This window comes from Cenococcum geophilum (assembly GCF_001692895.1).
Source record: "Cenococcum geophilum 1.58 unplaced genomic scaffold K441scaffold_29, whole genome shotgun sequence".
NCBI classification, from domain to species: Eukaryota; Fungi; Ascomycota; class Dothideomycetes; order Gloniales; family Gloniaceae; genus Cenococcum; species Cenococcum geophilum.
In genome coordinates this window covers 313,704-332,159 of record NW_027137587.1, presented here as the reverse complement: position 1 = coordinate 332,159, position 18,456 = coordinate 313,704, and the positions used below count along the sequence as shown (strand labels likewise).

Here is an 18,456-nt window from a genome sequence, read left to right as displayed (position 1 = left end):
ATATCCTTATAGGCGTACTCGTAGTGTCTAATGCCGCTATATTTAAATGCTTAGTGGAATGCTTTTCTATTCTCCTAATTATTGGTTTCTCTAAGGAGTTTTAGTCGTATAATCTTAGCGTTACCAGTTTAATGGAATAAGAATTAAATCTACTAGAGGTATAAATATAGCATATGCCTAGTATGTATATAGCTTACCTTTGATATATACTCCTTAATAACATCGCGTACTATCTCTTTATCTATATCTATAAATAGTAAAGGTGTTGCTTTATAAATAAAGTATGCAATTCCTTTTTTTCTAATTGCTAGATATTCTAGCATTATAATATAGTTTATTACCTCTTAGATAATAACTTAATGCTTGCCGTTGGAGCTAATAAGTGCTCTATAGTCTTAGAGTATACTTTGGCTATTCTAAGCATATATATAGCCTATGTATGGTATTATATATAGTTTTACCTTAGAGAGACCCATATAAAATAAAAGCCGCTATTATATACTATCTTAACCCTCGCCCTCCTTAGCTTCTTTATCTTTAATTTTCTCTCTATTAATTATATCATCTTAAGAACTATCGTCTTCGTGTTCGATGTTAGGTACGCTCTAGAGTACCTGTATATACTTAGCATATGCGTGGCATATAGTAGTGCAAACTTACTAGTAAGCCGTTTAGCCACGCTGCTATACTCTTATTTGCTTCAGTATTGTTTTCAGTTGTTATTAATATAGCGAGGCATATATAAATGCGCGTCTATATACGTGTATGTGTATGTGTATATTTATATATCCGTGTGTCTACGTGTCTGCGTGTCTGTGTACGTATGCGTAGCATATGCCCTAGGTATTTAGTTTGTGCGGTCGCTTAAGTTAAATGTGGCTACCGATGCGCGTTCTATATGGGTAAAAGTGTGACCCCGCCGACCTTTTGCCGGTGGTTCCATCGGTGACCCCGTTCAACTTTCGCCGACCCCATCGGTGACCTTGTTCAACTTTTCCGTGACCTTGGTCAGCTGCACCCCGACTAAAGCCCGTCAAAGCCACAGTCCAGTTCTTCGCCCCACTACCGCCCCCAACTGCCTCACTGCCAACGACACCCAACTTCGGCAACCCATGATGCAACTAACATGTGCAGAGGCGTGCAAGCCGAGGAATGCGAGCTCTTTGCCCCAGCTCTTTATTCCACCGCCTGTGTCTCATAGACATGGGACAGACGTTTGCACTATAGTACTTGTCGGCTTCCCCAAACGCCGGGCAACGCCCGGGGGGGGGGGTTGTTATGCTGCTAAAGAAGCTGGCCAACCGCCATCATTATGCAGCTACCCCGCGCATGAGCTGCAAGCTCCAAGACGAAGCTATCAAGAGCTATCACGCCCCAGCTGCTGGGTGAAGCTGCCAAGCTGCTTATTTATGATAAGCCCGCCCTGCCTTGCCCTGCCTTGATTTGCGTCTCTCTTGCTTAAGAGGTCCTCTTAAGGCCTGAGGTGACTGCTGCGGGATTAAGTACACCCTCTCACCTCTCCATATTTTTCCCGTCTGTCCAATCTCTCTTTCTTTCTGTCTTGCTCCCCTCGGTCGGCTTCCTTTGCTATAGCTTCATTTGGCTGGTTCCACCCCGCTCACAATGCTCGCTCTCTTCCTAGCCATCATGGCCGCCACCTGGCTGATCAACGCCGATGATACCTACCAGCTACACGCTGCCGCGGTGATCAGCCGTACTGGCGAGCGCACTCCCGAGATCCACGGCTCGGAAGGTCGCCAACTAACAGCGCTCGGCGCCCAGCAGCTCTACACCGCCGGTGAAGCCTTCCGGGGCCGCTACATCAATAGCCTGAACGGCGGGAGCACGGCACTGGGATCTGCACCCATTATAGGCCTCTCAGCCAACGTCGTTGACAACGGCCAGACATACGTCCTCACCCCCGACAAGCCATGGCTCGTTGCATCCGCGCAAGCTTTCTTACAGGGCCTGTACCCGCCGTTTACGCTGAACAGGACCGCTGCGCTGAAGCTGAACCCGTCGTACATCCTCGCCAATGGCACCTACATGGACTATCCGCTCGACGGATATCAGTACGCGCAGGTGCACACGGCGTCGGATCTGGATCCGGCCAACATTTGGGTTCAGGGCAGCGAGAACTGCCGCAATACTACGCTGTCCGGGATCGAGTACTATGACACGCAGGAGTTTGCGAATACGCGGGCGACTGCGGAGCGGCTGTATCAGGCAGTGGGCTATTCGATGCTGAAGGATGTGCTTAAGCGGCCTCAATGGTGAGTATACCGAATTTCTACCAACAAAGGAGACCCCAGTTGCAATTGGTGGACACCTGCTCCTAACCTGGAATCTGAAATTCTAAGACTTGAAGTGCTGTTATTGGGAGATCTGCTATATTTTACGTAGAACTCCTAGACTTACACAAAAGCTAGGGACTACTACAATGCCTACCTAATCTACGACTACCTAAACTACCAATACAGCCACGACCCGTCAACCTTTGCCCTCCTCTCCGACAACATCTCCTTCGCTGGCGCCTACGACCAGCTCCGCTACTACTCAGACCAGCAGCAATGGGCGCTCTTCGGCAACACGACCGCCGACGGCGGCATCCGCGCCATGGCCGGCAAGACGCTCACCGCACGTATCCTAGGTCAATTCCAAGGAATCGTCGCATCAGTCAGGCAGACCCCGAAGCTCTCCCTCCTCTTCACCGAGCACGAGCCCTTTATCTCCTTCTTCGCGCTCGCGGAGCTCGAGTTCCTCAACTCCAACTTCTACGGCCTGCCGGCCTACGGCAGCGCCATGGCCTTCGAACTCTTCAGCATCGGCAACAGCTCCGACTTCCCCGCCACCGAGTCCGACTTCTGGGTACGCTTCCACTTCCACAACGGCACAGATCTCACCAACGACACCACCGCCAGCGCCGCGCTCCAGGCCTTCCCGCTCTTCGGCCGCGGGCCCTCCCAGACCGACATGCCCTGGCTCGACTTCGAGAACATGATGTCGCGCACCATGACTAGCCTCGTCATGGACTGGTGCGCGGCGTGCGACTCGCAGATCCTCTTCTGCGACGCCTTCGCCAACGCCAACAACATCACCGTCTACCTGCCGGGCTCCAGCGGCGGGCACACGTCCCTCGCCGTCGCGGGCGTCATCGGCGCCGCCGTCACCCTCGCCGTGCTGGCGACGATCCTCGCGCTCGCCATGTGGCTCGGCGGCGTGCGCTTCCGCCGCGTGCCGATCAGCCGGAAGAGCGTTCTGGGCGGGTTTAAGGGCGGGTTTAAGGGCGGGGCCAAGATGGCGAGTGATGCGGATTTGGCGCTGCCGAAGAATGGGGCGGCGGTGGGGATTACGAGTGTTGGGACGGGCGTCGCGGCGGCGCCCGGGGATTTGAAGGAGGGGAAGGAGCGCATTGGGAGCTGGGAGCTGCGGAAGCAGGATCTCGGGAAGGATTTGGGACTTGGGAAAGATCTTGGGGAGGGGCTGAGTCGGCGCGAGAGTTTGGAGGTGGAAGAGGAGGGGGTTAGTCCGTTTGCGAGGCCGGTGAAGCCTGATGAGCGGGTTTAGAAGACGGTGGTGGGGTTGGGAGGGGGAGACTGGAGAAGTGGTGCGGGCGATGAGTATGCGGGGCGGTTTTTCTGCCGTTCTCTCGTGTCATCGATTTGGAGTTCTTGGGAGTTAGGTCGGTGGAGTAAGTATCTGGTCCTTTGTTCTTTTGTTTTTTCTTCTCTTGGCCTCATCCTCGTCAGAGGGCCGGCACTTGGACGGAGCTTTTCAGATCTTTCGCTTCTTACGGCTTGGAATACCCCCGGCAACATCTAGGGCGTCGCTATCTTCTTGGGCTTAACATAGGGGGTTGGATGGCTCTTTTGCGGTTACAAGGGGAATGGGTATGTGGATTGGAATATATTATGAGGGGGGAACAGTATGCTTGTGATGGATGAGTTAGATGACTTGATAGTAGGAGAGCGGTCCGCGTTCGGTGTAACTGATATGTACGCGGAGATAGGATACGGGGTATGGTTTAATCCGATTCATGATAAAGTAAGAGGGCGGAATAACGAAAACCGTGCACGTGATTGTATAAAAGAAAGAGAGTACGGCATGAAAAAAAGTAGGCTCGGGTCCATCAACAAATTGAAACATTCTCCATGTTGCATTCTCCGCTTTCGAGCCATTCAAGCGATTCCCCAAGCATTAGTCCTTCAACATAGCACTCGCCAACCATCTGGAAATAATCACCCTTGAGGCGAAGGAGGACGGGAAACTTGCATCCAGCGATTGCATATATAAGGTCGCCCTGCTTCAGATCGCATCGTGTTGACCCTAAAAAGCCCCCGGAGGTGGTAAATAGGGTTCGGCCAATACCTGGATACTCCATCAAATCATTCCACAGCTCGTGGAACTCGTCTGGATTGTAAGGTTTGATCTCCGAGGAGAAAAGAGCTCGGAACTCAAGACCCCATATCTGATAACCTGCGTTTGCCCTCTGAAGCGTACTTATGTCGCACATGAGTTGGCTTTGAGTGAACTTGGGCCACCCAAATTTCTGAAATAGCTCCGAATCAAGCTCAACGTCACAAAGCCAAGGCACATCGAATAAAGTAGCTCCCTCAGGCGGTTCATAACGCGTGCTCATGAGGATTGCTCGTAACAAACGCGTCTTAATCGACGTATCCAGAGCATATCCATGCTTACCCCGGCGAGGCTGGACAGCCAGTCGGTCCGATACCTTAGAAGTCACGTCATCCTCTGCATTTTGAGGCGCCCTACCACAGCTATCAACCGTATCCATTCTCCAACCCTTGCAAACCAGAATTGTCTTGTCTTCGGAAAATTTATAGTCAATTTTGATATCCCCACTGGTTTCGCAGGTCTCCCAATAGGAGGAATACAGCAGGAAGTTTGATTCAACCCGAAAATCGGGACACCAGGAAGGTATGGAACCTTTAATGCTAGAATGAGAGAAAAGGAGGTTGAAGGTACCGGCATCCTCAATGATTGCTCTGGCAAGATCACAGAACGTCAGCCCGACAGATAAAGAGTAATCTGGTGTGATTCTTGTCGAGACGGACGGAGGTAGAAGAGCCAGAAGCCCATATACGTGGTCTCTATCATCGGATACCGTTGTTAGAGATCCCATATCAAGCAAACGACTCAAGGTTCCAAAATAATTGGACGCGGCGGATACAGGCCCTCGCCGAGCATCTACATAGAGCATTAGCCTACTTAGCCTATGGGATGCTTTTAAGATTTGACCGCTCAAATCCGGATATGTGTCGGGCCGGATACAATCCAATTGGTTACCAGCCATTTCATAGAAGGCCGCAAGTAACGCAGCATAGTCCCAGGGGACCCGGACCCTCCCGAGGAATAAGGCCATACACGGTGTACCTATTGCAATTTCTTGGATGATCCATAGCCTTTCCCAATACGGCCGATTCGATATATGGATTAGAGCTGGCGATAGAGCAGTACTAAGCTGTAGAATTCCTGTAGGAGTTAAGTTGTCCATGTCGTGCAGAGTATTCCCACACTCTCTTAAAGCTTGAATGGCACTACGTATGCATTTTACCTCGCTCCCCAGCCAGACAGTCACCGTGTCAGCGCGGCCGTATATCCGGCCCATGTGCTGTACCTCGTGATTGCGTTCGTTTATATTGGCTTGATCGATGCATATGGCGTCTGCCCATAGCTTCAAGCCATTCCTAAATTCAGGTTCGCACCGAAGAGATCTGAGGGCCGCCTCTAGGTTCGCACGGATCGTCACTTCTTTCTCGTTCAAGAGGATGGTTCGGGTATCATCAGGCGACCCCCAGACATAACTTAAAGCGCTATAATCTCCCCAGACGAACCGTAATCGCTCCGGATCATGCTCGTTATCATTTTCATCAAACTTGAAATGCCATTCAAAATGTATTTCGTTGCTGGACTGTCCGGTCATTCCACGCCAGTATTCCTCGTATGCAGGAGTGAAAGCGTCCAGCGAGACATACTCCAGAGTGCAGCAGACAGTGTCTTCTGGCATATCCGCGTTAGTCGGGGAGGACAGAGGTTCGTCGGGAGGCGGGAGAAGTGTAAGCACCCGGATCTCGTGCTTTGCAGCTTCGAGCAGTCGATATTCAAATGTGGACGCTGGCTGGGATGAGGAGAGCTGGTTGGTAGCATCTGAGTCCATGTTTATGATAAGTTGAGAATGATCGTAAGGAGCGACAAGGCTGAAGAGCCGTAAAGGTAACCAGCATTGCGGCTGCAATGAGTCTGAAAGTTAGTCCTGAAGTTATTGTGACAACCTGAAGAAGAAATTTAGTCGGGATCAATTTTTAACAAATGGAATAAGAGGGGAATTTGCTATCCCTTACATAGCACGGTGAAATTCGTCCACGTTATCGATAAGGATTAGCCAATAGAATCGATAGGATCAAAGGTGCGTGCTCAGAAATGAGGTCGGTGATATGCAGGCTCGAAAGCGGGCAGCGGCCAGGGCTCCGGGGGACGTCCTTTGGCCTTTCAAGTCGGTGAAACAGGATACTGAGTCAGCGGAACAAAGTCTATATCATTAGAAGTACGATTGGAGGTATGGTTGATGATAATATATTGATTGAATCTATATAGGTGATGCGCGTACTTTTGATTCTGGTGTTCCGCATGGACCACCTACCTTGTGGACGCCACCGTGCTAAGGGATAGTTAGCACCAATTGGGGGGTGTACGCGTATCATTTAGGGGGTGTGATTATAGACTATAGTTTGGCTTATACTTAGAGTCGTTTCTAGGTTCTTATATATCCTATTATAGAGATCTGGGTAAGGAGACCGAAAGCATTAGAAACTTGCTAGGAAGTAATAGTCCCTATTTCTCACACTAATTGGGTACATTAATAGGGCTTATTCTACTATTAGTGGCTTCTTAGTTATTGGCCAGATGCTAAATAAGTATAGCTTATATATTCGATTAGGATAGGAGTACTACTCTTTTTAAAAATTCTGCTCTTCTATTTTTCTTTTCCTTTAATACCTTATAGTTAAATCTTAGCAAGCTATATTCTATATATACGTTATAATTATTAGGATAGGCGATATAGTTCGTTATTAACTTAGTCTAAAACCCTAGGGGTACCTTTTTATAGCCTAGTTTTACCGTAATATTGGATGTTATACTCTGGACTAATATAAGAAATTATTACCTAGTCTAAGTTAGTGCCTTTATTAATATTTAATACTTATTAATAAGTATTAAATATTAATAAAAGCACTAGTCTAAGTTTTTAATGGTATTCTACCTATTTCATTGGTGTCTATGGCATTTAGCAGGATTAAAGTCTTTCTCCGCCTTCTTGCCGAAGTTACATTATCCAGAGATAGACTTAAATGGTCGACAGCCGTTAAATCTAAATAATTTACAGACGGCAATCAACATGCCTTGGTCTCAGACATTATAAGTAGTTACAATAGCGTAATTAAAGGAAGTAGTAGATAAGATAAATATTAACTAGGTAGGAGAATAAACTTAACGACTTCGGAATAATAAAGATAAAGATGCCTTTAATTAAAAGGTTTATACTTTAATTAATAATTAATATTAATATAAAGGCTTATTAATATTGGTATTGAACTATTAAAGGAGTATTTGAATATTAAGATTTTGCCAAGATTTTGCCAAGCCTCCATGATGTAACTCCCTAGCTCCAGCTTAAAATTTTATACTTATATCGCCGCCGCCTCTGCAGAGCAACGTTTTTCCTTAAAAGTTCAATCAAATATCCGCTTCTACCTATTGCCTCTCTACTGAGGGGCTACTTTAATCGTTCATCACTTCTCCTCGCCTTAGAGTGACCGTGCACGATCTAGGCGGTCACTCTAGTGCACGCCTAATCTTTAAGCACCTTTCTCTATTCCGTCAACACTACGCGTTCCGCCCTACTCTCGCCCTACTCTCACCCTTCGAACCTCAACATGACTACCCTTTCCGAATTCAGCGATACTCTATATGCATATACACCCATGCTAAAGTCATCTTCAAGCACGGGTGTATCAAGAGAGACCTCACCAGCGAAGAGCTCATTAATGGAGAGTTCGCTCATGGAGGGACTGAAAGACGTCCCTATCCATCAGTACATAGGGATTCCAAATCTACGGCGGTGTGTTAGGGCACAATCTGCCGAGTTGCAGGCCGGTCGCTCGAATCAGCAGTACCTTGTTTTCGAGGGGGTCACAAAAGATCACCTTGGCAAAATAGACCATGAGCGCGCTAGCATAGGGAAGCATACTCGGATGTCCCATGATACGGATGCCGATCTATTAGTTATTAAACTAATGCCCGCAGCGAAACACGAAAGTGCACACCTTTTACTGGCTAGACGTTTAGAATTCGCACTTGTAAGAATGGGCCTTCCGGAAGACTGCTTATATCCTCTTGGTGGGACGAGGTTCCATGGCCCTAGTTCCTCTAAGGAGGCCGATTCAGCATTTAAACCCCTCTCCCGAACCCAGGAAACTGACTGGCCAACAATTGTTTTTGAGTCTGGACTCTCTGAATCGCTTGCTCGCCTAAGACGCGACGCAAAATGGTGGCTCGTTAACTCTGGAGGGGATGTAAAGATTGTTGTTGTCATCTCGATAACACCAGCAGTGAAGAGGCTACGGATCGAAAAGTGGTGCCTTCTTCCGGCTCCTGCACAGAGGCCGGTTACTAGAGCGCACCCAAATCCCAATCCCCTAGTTCCGACAAGAGTGCAAGAGATTACTATCACCCAAAATCCTGCCGCTCAGCCAGGTGGCACCATTCAACCGGGCCCCGCCCCATCATATACCGCTACTGGAGCTCTAACTCTCGAATTTTGGGGTGTTTTTCTACGAGCCCCTGTACCACCAGAGGGCGACGTTGTTTTCACTGCAGCGGAACTTGAGCGCTGGGCGGGAATTTTCTGGGGGTACGTTAAATAGAGGGGTCGCAGGAGATTGTGACAGTGAGGCATTATTCAGGATTTACAGGTAGCCCCTCTACCCTTTGTAGTACTGTCTTGTGAAGCACCTCAGTTTGTTTACCAGAGTCTACCGGTTTTTGCGGTAGAGTCTATTTTGTAGCTAGGAAGCTCATTAAAGCCTTTAGAGTCCGCGAGTGCAGACCAAAAAGTAGCTTATTAGTTTATACGCTAGTTACAAACAGTGTAAGAGCCACGAGTTTTAAAGACTACCCTAAAGAAATCGTAAAGTCTTATAAATGCCTTATTGGTAATCTAATAGTGGACAACAATCCGTCCTAAAATTAGTTCCCCTACCTTTAAGTTAAATTTGCTCGCTATAGGATAGAATTTATTAGGCGTTAAGCCTAACGCTTTAAGGTTAAACTAGATCATATTTATTTCTATAGGTAATTAAAGCTTTCTGCTAAGTTACTCTTAGAGTACGGATACACGTTTTACTTTCTTTTATATAGCCTTTAACTTCCTACTAAGGAAAACGTCGTTAATGGCCGCTTATGCGGGTGCGGCAATTACCCTAAAAGCGCATATGCTACCGCCAAGAAGCTTATAACTTTATTTTACCCGCTTAATAAAGACGGAGCTCCTAGTTATAATGCTACTAATTGGCGCGCTAAAACCCTTTATAAAATACAGCTAGATGCTGCTAAAGCATTTGCTAATTTCTTAGAGGGTATAGAACCTAGCGGCAACCGCTTCCTAAAGGCGAGCTCTATTTAGATGTATGTAGATTAGGGGGTTCTAAGTATATGCCTACTAGGAGATAGCGCGAATATTAGAGAGGGGTATAAGGGTACCCCAAAGTGTGTTCTCTAAGGAGATAACCCAGGTTAGGCAGTTATAGATACTTTCTATAATAGTGGCATGTTTCTTAACATTATCTAAAGTAAGGTAGTAGCCGTTAAACGGGATAACTATTCTAATTAAGGTACCGTAAAGGCTAGATACGCTACCACCTTTAAGGATAGTAATGTGCGCATAATAGTTGGTAAGGATTAAGTAAGGTAGGGCTATAAAAGCGGATTGGAGAGCTACTTAATTACCTATAGTACCTAAGACAATAAGAAGAGAGGCTTTATAGCCTACTAAGCCAGTAATAAAGGTTTATAAGGAATTTATTATCTAGTTTTTATCTATATTACCATCTCTAAGGGATGTAGTAATAATGGCTTCTAGTATAGGCAGCGTAGGCTTAGTAAAAAAATCCAATCGGAAGTCATTTAAGGATTTATTACTACATCGGGAAAATATTCGCAGGATGAGATTTAAGTAGACTTTGGTTTTCGCGTTTCGCGTAATTGACATGCAATTTGACCAACTTAACACGCAATTGACCAACTTGACACGCAGTTGACCTACTTAACATGCAATTTAACCAACTTAATACGCAGTTGACCTACTTGACATGCAATTTAACTAACTCAATACGCAGTTGACCTACTTAACATGCAATTTAACTAACTTAACACGCAGTTGACCTACTTAACATATAATTTAACCAACTCGATACGCAGTTAACCTACTTAATATGCAATTTAACTAACTTAACACGTAGTTGACCTACTTAATATACAATTTAACTAACTCGATATGCAGTTAACCTACTTAATAACTTTAAAAGCTAACTATATATCCTTTGACACGCAGTTAACCTACTTAACAACTTTAAAAGCTAACTATATATTTCTTAACGTGCGATTAAGGTAAAGTTATATANTATATATTTAACTATTATATATAATCCTATACAATCTTATACAATCTCATACAATCTTATAGTCTTATTACTTGGAGGCTCTGCACGAGGCTCTACACNAAGCTCTGCGTACAGAGGCTCTGCACGAAGCTCTGCGCATANAGGCTCTACACGAAGCTCTATACGAAGCTCTGCGTATAGAGGCTCTACACGAAGCTCTGCGTACAGAGGCTCTGCACAAAGCTCTACGCATAAAGGCTCTGCACAAAGCTCTGCACGAAGCTTCGCATAAGGCTCTACACGAGGCTCTACACAAAGCTCTGCGTACAGAGGCTCTGCACGAAGCTCTGCACGAAGCTCTGCACGAGGGTCTGCGCAAGGGTCTGCGCGAGGGTCTGCGCGAAGCTCTGCGTATAGAGGCTCTGCACAAGGCTCTACGAGAAGCTCTACGTACAGAGGCTCTACACAAAGCTCTGCATCGGGTCCCCGCTATATTCCCAATAGCCTCTACACGTGCCTCTACCCTATATAGCCACCTTATTTTTTACCCTTTCTTCCTTCTTTATATCCTCCCTACCTAGGGAGGCACCAGAACGGCAGCCAGCAGAGGACCGTTGCTAGAACTAGACGACCGTCGCCAGAACCAGATGACCGTTACCAGAACCAGACGACTATCACCAGCCAGACGACCGTCGCCAGAACCAGACGACCGTTGCCAAAGCCAGACGATCATCACCAGAACCAGACAACCGTCGCCAGCCAGACGACCGTTACCAGAACCAAACAACCGTCGCCAGCCAGACGACCGTTACCAGAACCAGACAACCGTCGCCAGCCAGACAACCGTTACCAGAACCAGACGACTGTCGCCAGAACCAGACAACCATCGCCAGCCAGACGACCGTTACCAGAACTAGACAACCGTCGCCAGAACCAGACAACCGTCGCTAGCCAGACGACCGTTACCAAAACCAGATAACCGTTGCCAAAGCCAGACGACCGTCGCTAGAACCAGACAACTGTCACTAGAACTAGACGACCGTCGCTAGAACCAGACAACCGTTACCAGAACCAGACAACCGTTGCTAGAGCTAGACGATCGTCGCCAGAACTAGACAACCGTCGCTAGCCAGACGACTATTACCAGAACTAGACAACTATTGCCAAAGCCAGACGATCATCGCCAGAACCAGACAACCGTCGCCAGAACCAGACAACCGTTACCAGAACTAGACAACCGTTGCCAGAGCCAGACAACCGTCGCCAGAACTAGACAACCGTCGCCAGAACTAGACAACCGTCGCCAGCTAGACGACCATTACCAGAACCAAACAACCGTTGCCAGAACCAGACGACCGTTGCCAGAACCAGACGACCATCGCCAGAACCAGACGACCGTCGCTAGCCAGACAACCATTACCAGAACCAAACAACCGTCGCCAAAACTAGACGACTATTACCAGAACTAGACGACCGTTGCCAGAGCCAGACAACCGTCACCAAAACCAGACGACCGTCACCAGAACCAGACAACCGTCGCCAAAGCCAGACAACAACGACTAGCTAGCCAATACTATAAACAATTCAATCAATTAATTGAATTAAGGTAGCATAGACAGGTAGGCATAAACAGGTAGATACTAACGAGTAGGTAGATATAGACAGGTAGGTAAATATAGACAGGTAAGCAGATATAAATAGGCAGGTAGATATAGATAGGTAAGTAAATATAGATAGGCAAGCAGATATAGATAGGTAGATAAATACTAACAGGTAGGTAGATATAGATAGGTAGGTAGATATAGACAAGTAGATATAAATAGGTAGGTAAATGTAGACAGGTAAGCAGATATAAATAGGTAAGTAGATGCTAACGGGTAGGTAAATATAAATAGGTAGGTAGATATAGATAGGTAGGCAAATGCAGATAGGTAGATATAGATAGGTAAGTAGATATAGCAGATAGGTAGATATAGATAGGTAAGTAATATAAATAGGTAGGCGATGTAGGCAGGTAGGTAAGTCAATAGGTAGATAGGTAGAAGAGAACCATCGCTATATTATATTAAATTATCTAAAATAATAATATTTATTTTGCTAGCCTTATAAATAGCTTTAAAATAGCTTTTATTTATTTAAAATATATTATTAGTATAAAAGAGGTAAATATAATTATTGTTGCCAAATGCGTAGATTGCTGGCAGGTTGCGCGCAGGTTNCNNNCAGGCTGCGCGCAGGCTGCGTGTCAAAAAAACACGACATAGGCTAGTCGGTCGAGTTGCTAAATGCCCTCAACTGCGCGCCAATTGCGTCAACCACCAACCATTGAGGCCATTGAAAGGGTACCATATTTTGCCGATGTATATAACCACGCTAGACTAGAAAAGCCTTACACTTCTTAATAGGCATTAGTTTTCTTAAAGTTATATTAATTAATCTTAGGCTTAAAGTAGATAGACGCTAAGTAATAATTAAAGTGTTAAGGCTTCTTTAAGGTAATAGACTATATATCTATTAGAAGTCTTATTAGGCTTTAAATACTAGCTACCTTATCTATAATAAGTTATATACTAGCTATTACTAGATCTATTATAGGATAAAATATATATATAATGCACTATCTATAAGGCTAGAGGAGTAGATAGTATAGGTATAGGTTATAATAATCGCAATAACTAGAATAGAGGTAGGATATCCGTTAAGCTAATTGAAAAAAGCAAAAGAATTATATATAGATATATAAAATAAGTACTAAGTATCTAAAAAGTAGATAATATAATATATTATACTTTTAATAATACTGGCAAAAGAATATAGGAAAAATCCCAACACTATAGTAATAAGCTACAAAATATATAAATTAAATAAAAATTTTACTCTAACTTATTATATTATGCCTAGCTTTATTATATAAGTAGCTAATATCCAAACTGTAGTGCTAGTAAGAGTCTAACATACTATGCCTATATACTATACCTATACCCTATAAAAAGAGCACTAATAATTAGCCGCAGCTATATATAAGTCTAACGCTTTGGCTGCTTTATGCGTAGATATATACAGATCGGATTATACTGCTAAGTTAGAGGTATGGAAATCTTACTTAGGCTATTAGAGTAAGACTAGCATTAACAATTAGTTATAGTATATACAGGCCTAGCACTCTAGCTGCTATATATATAGGTACGTATAGATTAGATTATACTACTAAGTTAAAAGTATAGAGATTTCACCTATACTAACAGTTAGCCGCAGTATATGCAGATCTAGCGCTCCAGCTACTCTATATATAGGCACGCACGGATTAGATTATACTACTAGGTTAAAGGCATAGAAATCTTATATAGGTCACTAGAGTAGGACTAGCACTAATAATTAGTAGTAGTACGTATAGGTCTAGTGCTCCGACTAAGGTAAAGGTATGGAAATCTCACCTAGGCCATTAGAGTGGGATTAGCACTAATGACTAGCCGTAGCATATAATCCGGCTGCTCTATACGTAGGTATGCACGGATTGGATTATACTGCTAAGTCGAAGGTATAGAAATCTCACTTATAGTCTATAAGACCTTTAGTATTCCCTCCCTTGTATACGCGCGCAATATACGGTAATTTCGCTTTATATATACTAGAGAAGTTTAGGTTTAACTCTTCTAATTAAGCTTAAAGAATTAAAGGCTTTACCTTTCTTACTAGTATATGGCTCTTTTAGCAAGCGCATAGTATCTACGCTAGATGGTGCATTTGTCTAGTAAATACTAAAATTGCTATATATTACGCGCGTATATAGGGGGGAAACACTAGAGATTTTATAGACTATAGGCTATTAGAGCGGGACTAATACTAGGGATTAGCTGTAGTATATCCAAACCCGCCCTAGCCACTGCTCTATGCATAGGCATACGTATTATATTATACTGTTATACTAGGGCATAGAATTCTTAACTAGCTATAAGCGAGAATAAGTAAGATATATTTAAGCGGCTTCTTATTAACTTTATAGTATAAGTAAACTACAACCTTTAACCTAGAGGAAAGATAAGTACTATTTTGGCTATAGACTACTAGATAGCGATTAAGCAATTTAATGCCACTAACGACACTATGAAGTTGGGATACTGTCTATACCGTCTTCTTTAAAACGCTACAGATAGCTACTTAAAAAAGACTGCCTTAATATATAGTAATAGGGAACTAACCTACTATGGTCTTAATACGCGCGCGAATTGTTTTGCCCGCGTCTTAGAGGAATAAGGTATTAGGTATAGTAACCTTATTAGCGTTACCTTAGACCGCTTTATTAACCTTATTATAGTGCTACTAGCCGTATTAAAGACGGGTGCCGCGTTTATACCTATTAACCTAGCCTTCCCTATAGATCGTATTAGATATATAACAGATAATGCCAGATTAAAGCTCGTTGTTATTAAAGCTAGTATATAAGATATATTATTATTTTAAAAAGGCGCGTGCTTAAATATAGACGAGGTTTAAAATAATACGGCGAACTTAAATATTAAGTAAAGAAACCTTAAAGCGGACGTAAGGGCAGAGGACCTTATATATGTAATATATATATCTAGCTTAACCAGAAAGCCTAAGGTGGTAGAGATTAGTTATAGGGCCTTATATAACCTATTATACTTAATATAGCGGGAGCTAGGATATAGCGAAATAGACTAGCTACTTACTATAACGACCATCTATTTTAATATTATATTATTAGAGCTGTTCCTGCCGCTGCTTTACGGTATAATAACAGTTATAGCCTAGATATATAATATTAAAGACCTAAGCGCACTACTTGGGCTAATTTAGCGCTATAGCATTACTATAATATAGGGTACACCCTTAACTTAGCAGATGCTACTAGAAATAGGCTAGTAAAAAGATCTCCGTCTCTCTAAAATCCTATATAGTGGTAATACGCTGCCCTAGCGGCTGGCTAAATAACTACTCCCCTATATAGAGTTAGTGTAGAATATATATAGTCTAACTAAGGTAATAGTATAGGCAAGCGTCTAAAAGGTGCGCTAGAGTTAGGAGGTAGTTATTAGTAGGCCTATTACTAACTATAGACTCTATATACTTGGTAAGGACCTTTTACTAGTGCTACTAGGGAGTGATGGCGAGCTATATATAGGCGGCGCCGGCCTAGCTAGGGGCTACTATAATAAGCCTAAGATTACTTAGTTGCGCTTTCTTAATAATCCCTTCTATAAGGGCCTTCTATACTATATAGGCGACATTACTTATTTTAAGGATATAGAGAGGCTAAGTATATTAGGTCGCGCGGATAGGTAGGTTAAGATCTGTGGCTATAGGATTAAGTTAGGCGATATTAAGGCCGCTATTACCAACTATAGCGATATATTGGAGGCAGTCGCGATTAGCAGGGATAATAGGCTTATTGCGTACTATATATAGGATGTAAGTATACTTGTTCCTATAGAGGCGCTTAAGCTAATATTTAGAAGTATACTGCGTCTATAGCTAGTTAAACGGCTACTAAAGTATATAATGCCGGCGTTCTTCGTTAAGATAGCAACCTTTCCTATAATACTTAATAATAAGATTAACTATAAGGCGCTTCTAGATCTAACTAAGGCAAAGCTACCTATTATAGGCTAGCTAATAATTAAGATAGAGTATAGTATTTAGCTTATTTAGTTAAGCGTCCTAGGCTACAACTAAATTAGTATCTATAATAATTTCTTTAAGATTAGCGGCGACTCTATATGTATAGTTTAAGTATAATAATAATAATAATAATTCATTGCTTAACGTCTGATTTGGATCCCTACTGGGCCCACGCGGACTACTCCTTATTTATATATGGGGAGAAAACTCTATTTAAGAAAAATGAGAAAACCCCGTGATCTATCTCCCCGCCTTTTGGGACTTGCCTGCTTAGCGCCTGCGAGTCGCCTGTGGTGCTCTACTACCTTACTGTTTGACCTCCTTAGAAACCACTGCTGCCGTAATAAGCCTACGGACGCGCTAGTATTATAAACTTTTACTCTACTACTGTAGAGTTACTAGGGGGCACCTGCTGCTTGCCCCCTTGCCTTCTATTATTATTTCCCTTGTAACCCGGAACTAATTTAGCATATTTTAACTAATAAGCCACTAGGTAACCGCCTTGAGGCCTTTTTTTGTTAAGAGTAGTGTATTATAGTTCTCTGTGCTAGCTGCTAAGAGCATTATTTCTTAATTGGTGCGTAGGGGGCATAGCAGTATTACGTGTTTTGGTGTCTGTCTTAGCTAGCCATATTTATATCTTAGGCTACCTACTAGAATACCCACCCAGTAAAGCTAATCTTTTAGTCCTATTATTCCTGTTCTTAAGAGTATTGCTATTATATTTTCTACCTTTGTTAGGCCTTCTCGGAGCCCTTGGGTATTTACCCCCTATGGCGTTAACTATGCTATAGCTTGGGTTCGTCTTGCCTAAGTTAGCCTCTGTACCTTCGACTCCCATTTGCCTCTCTAGCGTTAGTCCAACTAGTATTGTATTACGGTAGATGGTTTCCCGGCGTTCTTGTGTGTTTTACTTTAGCTCCTTTCTCTATCTTGCTGTTGTCTTTGCTGACCTCTTGCGCGTCTCCCTTCCTCCTCTATATGGGCCTGGGCCCTAAAGCGGCACTATTCTTCTTCTGCTTTCTTTACCTGTTTCTCTAATATCTCTTCCCTACTTTGGGGTTGTTGGTTTTATAGTTTAAGTATAAAAGGAGGTAGAAAAGCTCCTAGGCTAGCCTTTATCCGCAGCTTAGCTATTTAAGCACTATATTATTAAGATACTAGCGGTATACCTAGATGGGGTGGAGAAGACTAAGGCTAAATATATACTTCTATAACCTTGTATATAAGATAATAAGGGCATTACTATCGTCTTTATGGCGTACCGGCTTCTCGGTAATGTAATTACGCCAAAAGAGTACTAGGAGCTACTTAAGCGCGGCGCTAACGTTACTAGTAACGTACTAGAGGACCGCTAAGACGCGAAAAGCCTTTATAATAATAACCTAGATACTAAGGGAAAGTTATACTACTAATAGGGCGGGTTCCTTAGCTTAGTTAATAACTTTAATATATCCTTTTTTAGTATCTTACTAAGAAAGGCACGTGCTATAAACTTAGCCTAGCGCGTTATCTTAGAGACGTACTAGGAGGGATTTAAGCGTATAGGCTATATAGGCAAGTAGCTGCATAGTAGCTAGATAGGCGTCTATATAGGCGTATATAATATTTTAGCACACTTATACACGCTAGCACTAGTAGATCTTAATAGGTATATAGTAATAGGCTTTACCGGAGGCACTATGTCCGGGCATATCTTATATACGCTAGGCCTTAAGGGCCCGACTTTAATAGTAGACACTATATACTTGTTATTACTAGTAATAATATACCTAGTATATAATACGCTCTACTAGGGTGAGTGTAATATAGTAGTGTCTAGCGGCGTAACGCTCCTACTTACCCTAGGTATATATATTTAGTTTAGCTAGCTCTAGGGTATATTAGCGGACGGGTAGTATTAAGCGTTTACGGCTAATATATAGGGCATAGGCTGGGCCGAGGGCTATATAGCAGTAGTACTAAAGCGGCTAAGCGACGCCGTCTGTGACGGCGACGCGGTATATATAGTGCTACGTAAAACCGCTATAAACTATAGGGAAGGAGCGCTGCGGGACTTATAGTGCCAAGTAGGCTAGTATAGCAGCGGCTAGTGCGTACGGCGCTAGCGCTATTAGGGCTGATGCTGGGTAATATT

At 43.7% G+C, this 18,456-nt stretch overlaps 4 protein-coding genes across 4 annotated transcripts; 2 read left to right on the top strand and 2 right to left on the bottom strand.

Moving 5' to 3' along the window:
- Positions 1–1,647: 1,647 nt before the first annotated feature.
- K441DRAFT_678493 (phosphoglycerate mutase-like protein) lies at positions 1,648–3,567 on the top strand (the record flags this gene model as incomplete). Its single annotated transcript, XM_067651163.1, has 2 exons — positions 1,648–2,273; positions 2,430–3,567. 2 exons carry the CDS (start codon positions 1,648–1,650, stop codon positions 3,565–3,567), a joined length of 1,764 nt encoding a protein of 587 aa, XP_067502442.1.
- A 281-nt stretch (positions 3,568–3,848) lies between these two features.
- On the bottom strand, positions 3,849–6,423 carry K441DRAFT_151300 (uncharacterized protein). The gene is made up of 2 exons (XM_067640192.1): positions 6,363–6,423; positions 3,849–6,293 (listed from the first exon to the last, which is right to left on the bottom strand). The coding sequence occupies exon 2, from the start codon at positions 6,176–6,178 to the stop codon at positions 4,130–4,132; it is 2,049 nt and encodes a 682-aa protein (XP_067502441.1). The 5' UTR covers positions 6,179–6,293; positions 6,363–6,423; the 3' UTR covers positions 3,849–4,129.
- A 1,658-nt stretch (positions 6,424–8,081) lies between these two features.
- Positions 8,082–8,945, top strand: K441DRAFT_568394 (uncharacterized protein; the record flags this gene model as incomplete). Its single annotated transcript, XM_067643828.1, has 1 exon — positions 8,082–8,945. One exon carries the CDS (start codon positions 8,082–8,084, stop codon positions 8,943–8,945), a length of 864 nt encoding a protein of 287 aa, XP_067502440.1.
- A 797-nt stretch (positions 8,946–9,742) lies between these two features.
- Positions 9,743–10,363, bottom strand: K441DRAFT_724188 (uncharacterized protein). Its single transcript, XM_067654105.1, has one exon. It carries the CDS (start codon positions 10,286–10,288, stop codon positions 10,106–10,108), a length of 183 nt encoding a protein of 60 aa, XP_067502439.1. The 5' UTR covers positions 10,289–10,363; the 3' UTR covers positions 9,743–10,105.
- Between the last annotated feature and the right edge of the window lie 8,093 nt (positions 10,364–18,456).

Coding starts and splice junctions, on each gene's coding strand:
- K441DRAFT_151300 (XM_067640192.1), bottom strand. CDS start 6,178: ATGGACTCAGATGCTACCAACCAGCTCTCCTCATCCCAGCCAGCGTCC.
- K441DRAFT_724188 (XM_067654105.1), bottom strand. CDS start 10,288: ATGTCAATTACGCGAAACGCGAAAACCAAAGTCTACTTAAATCTCATC.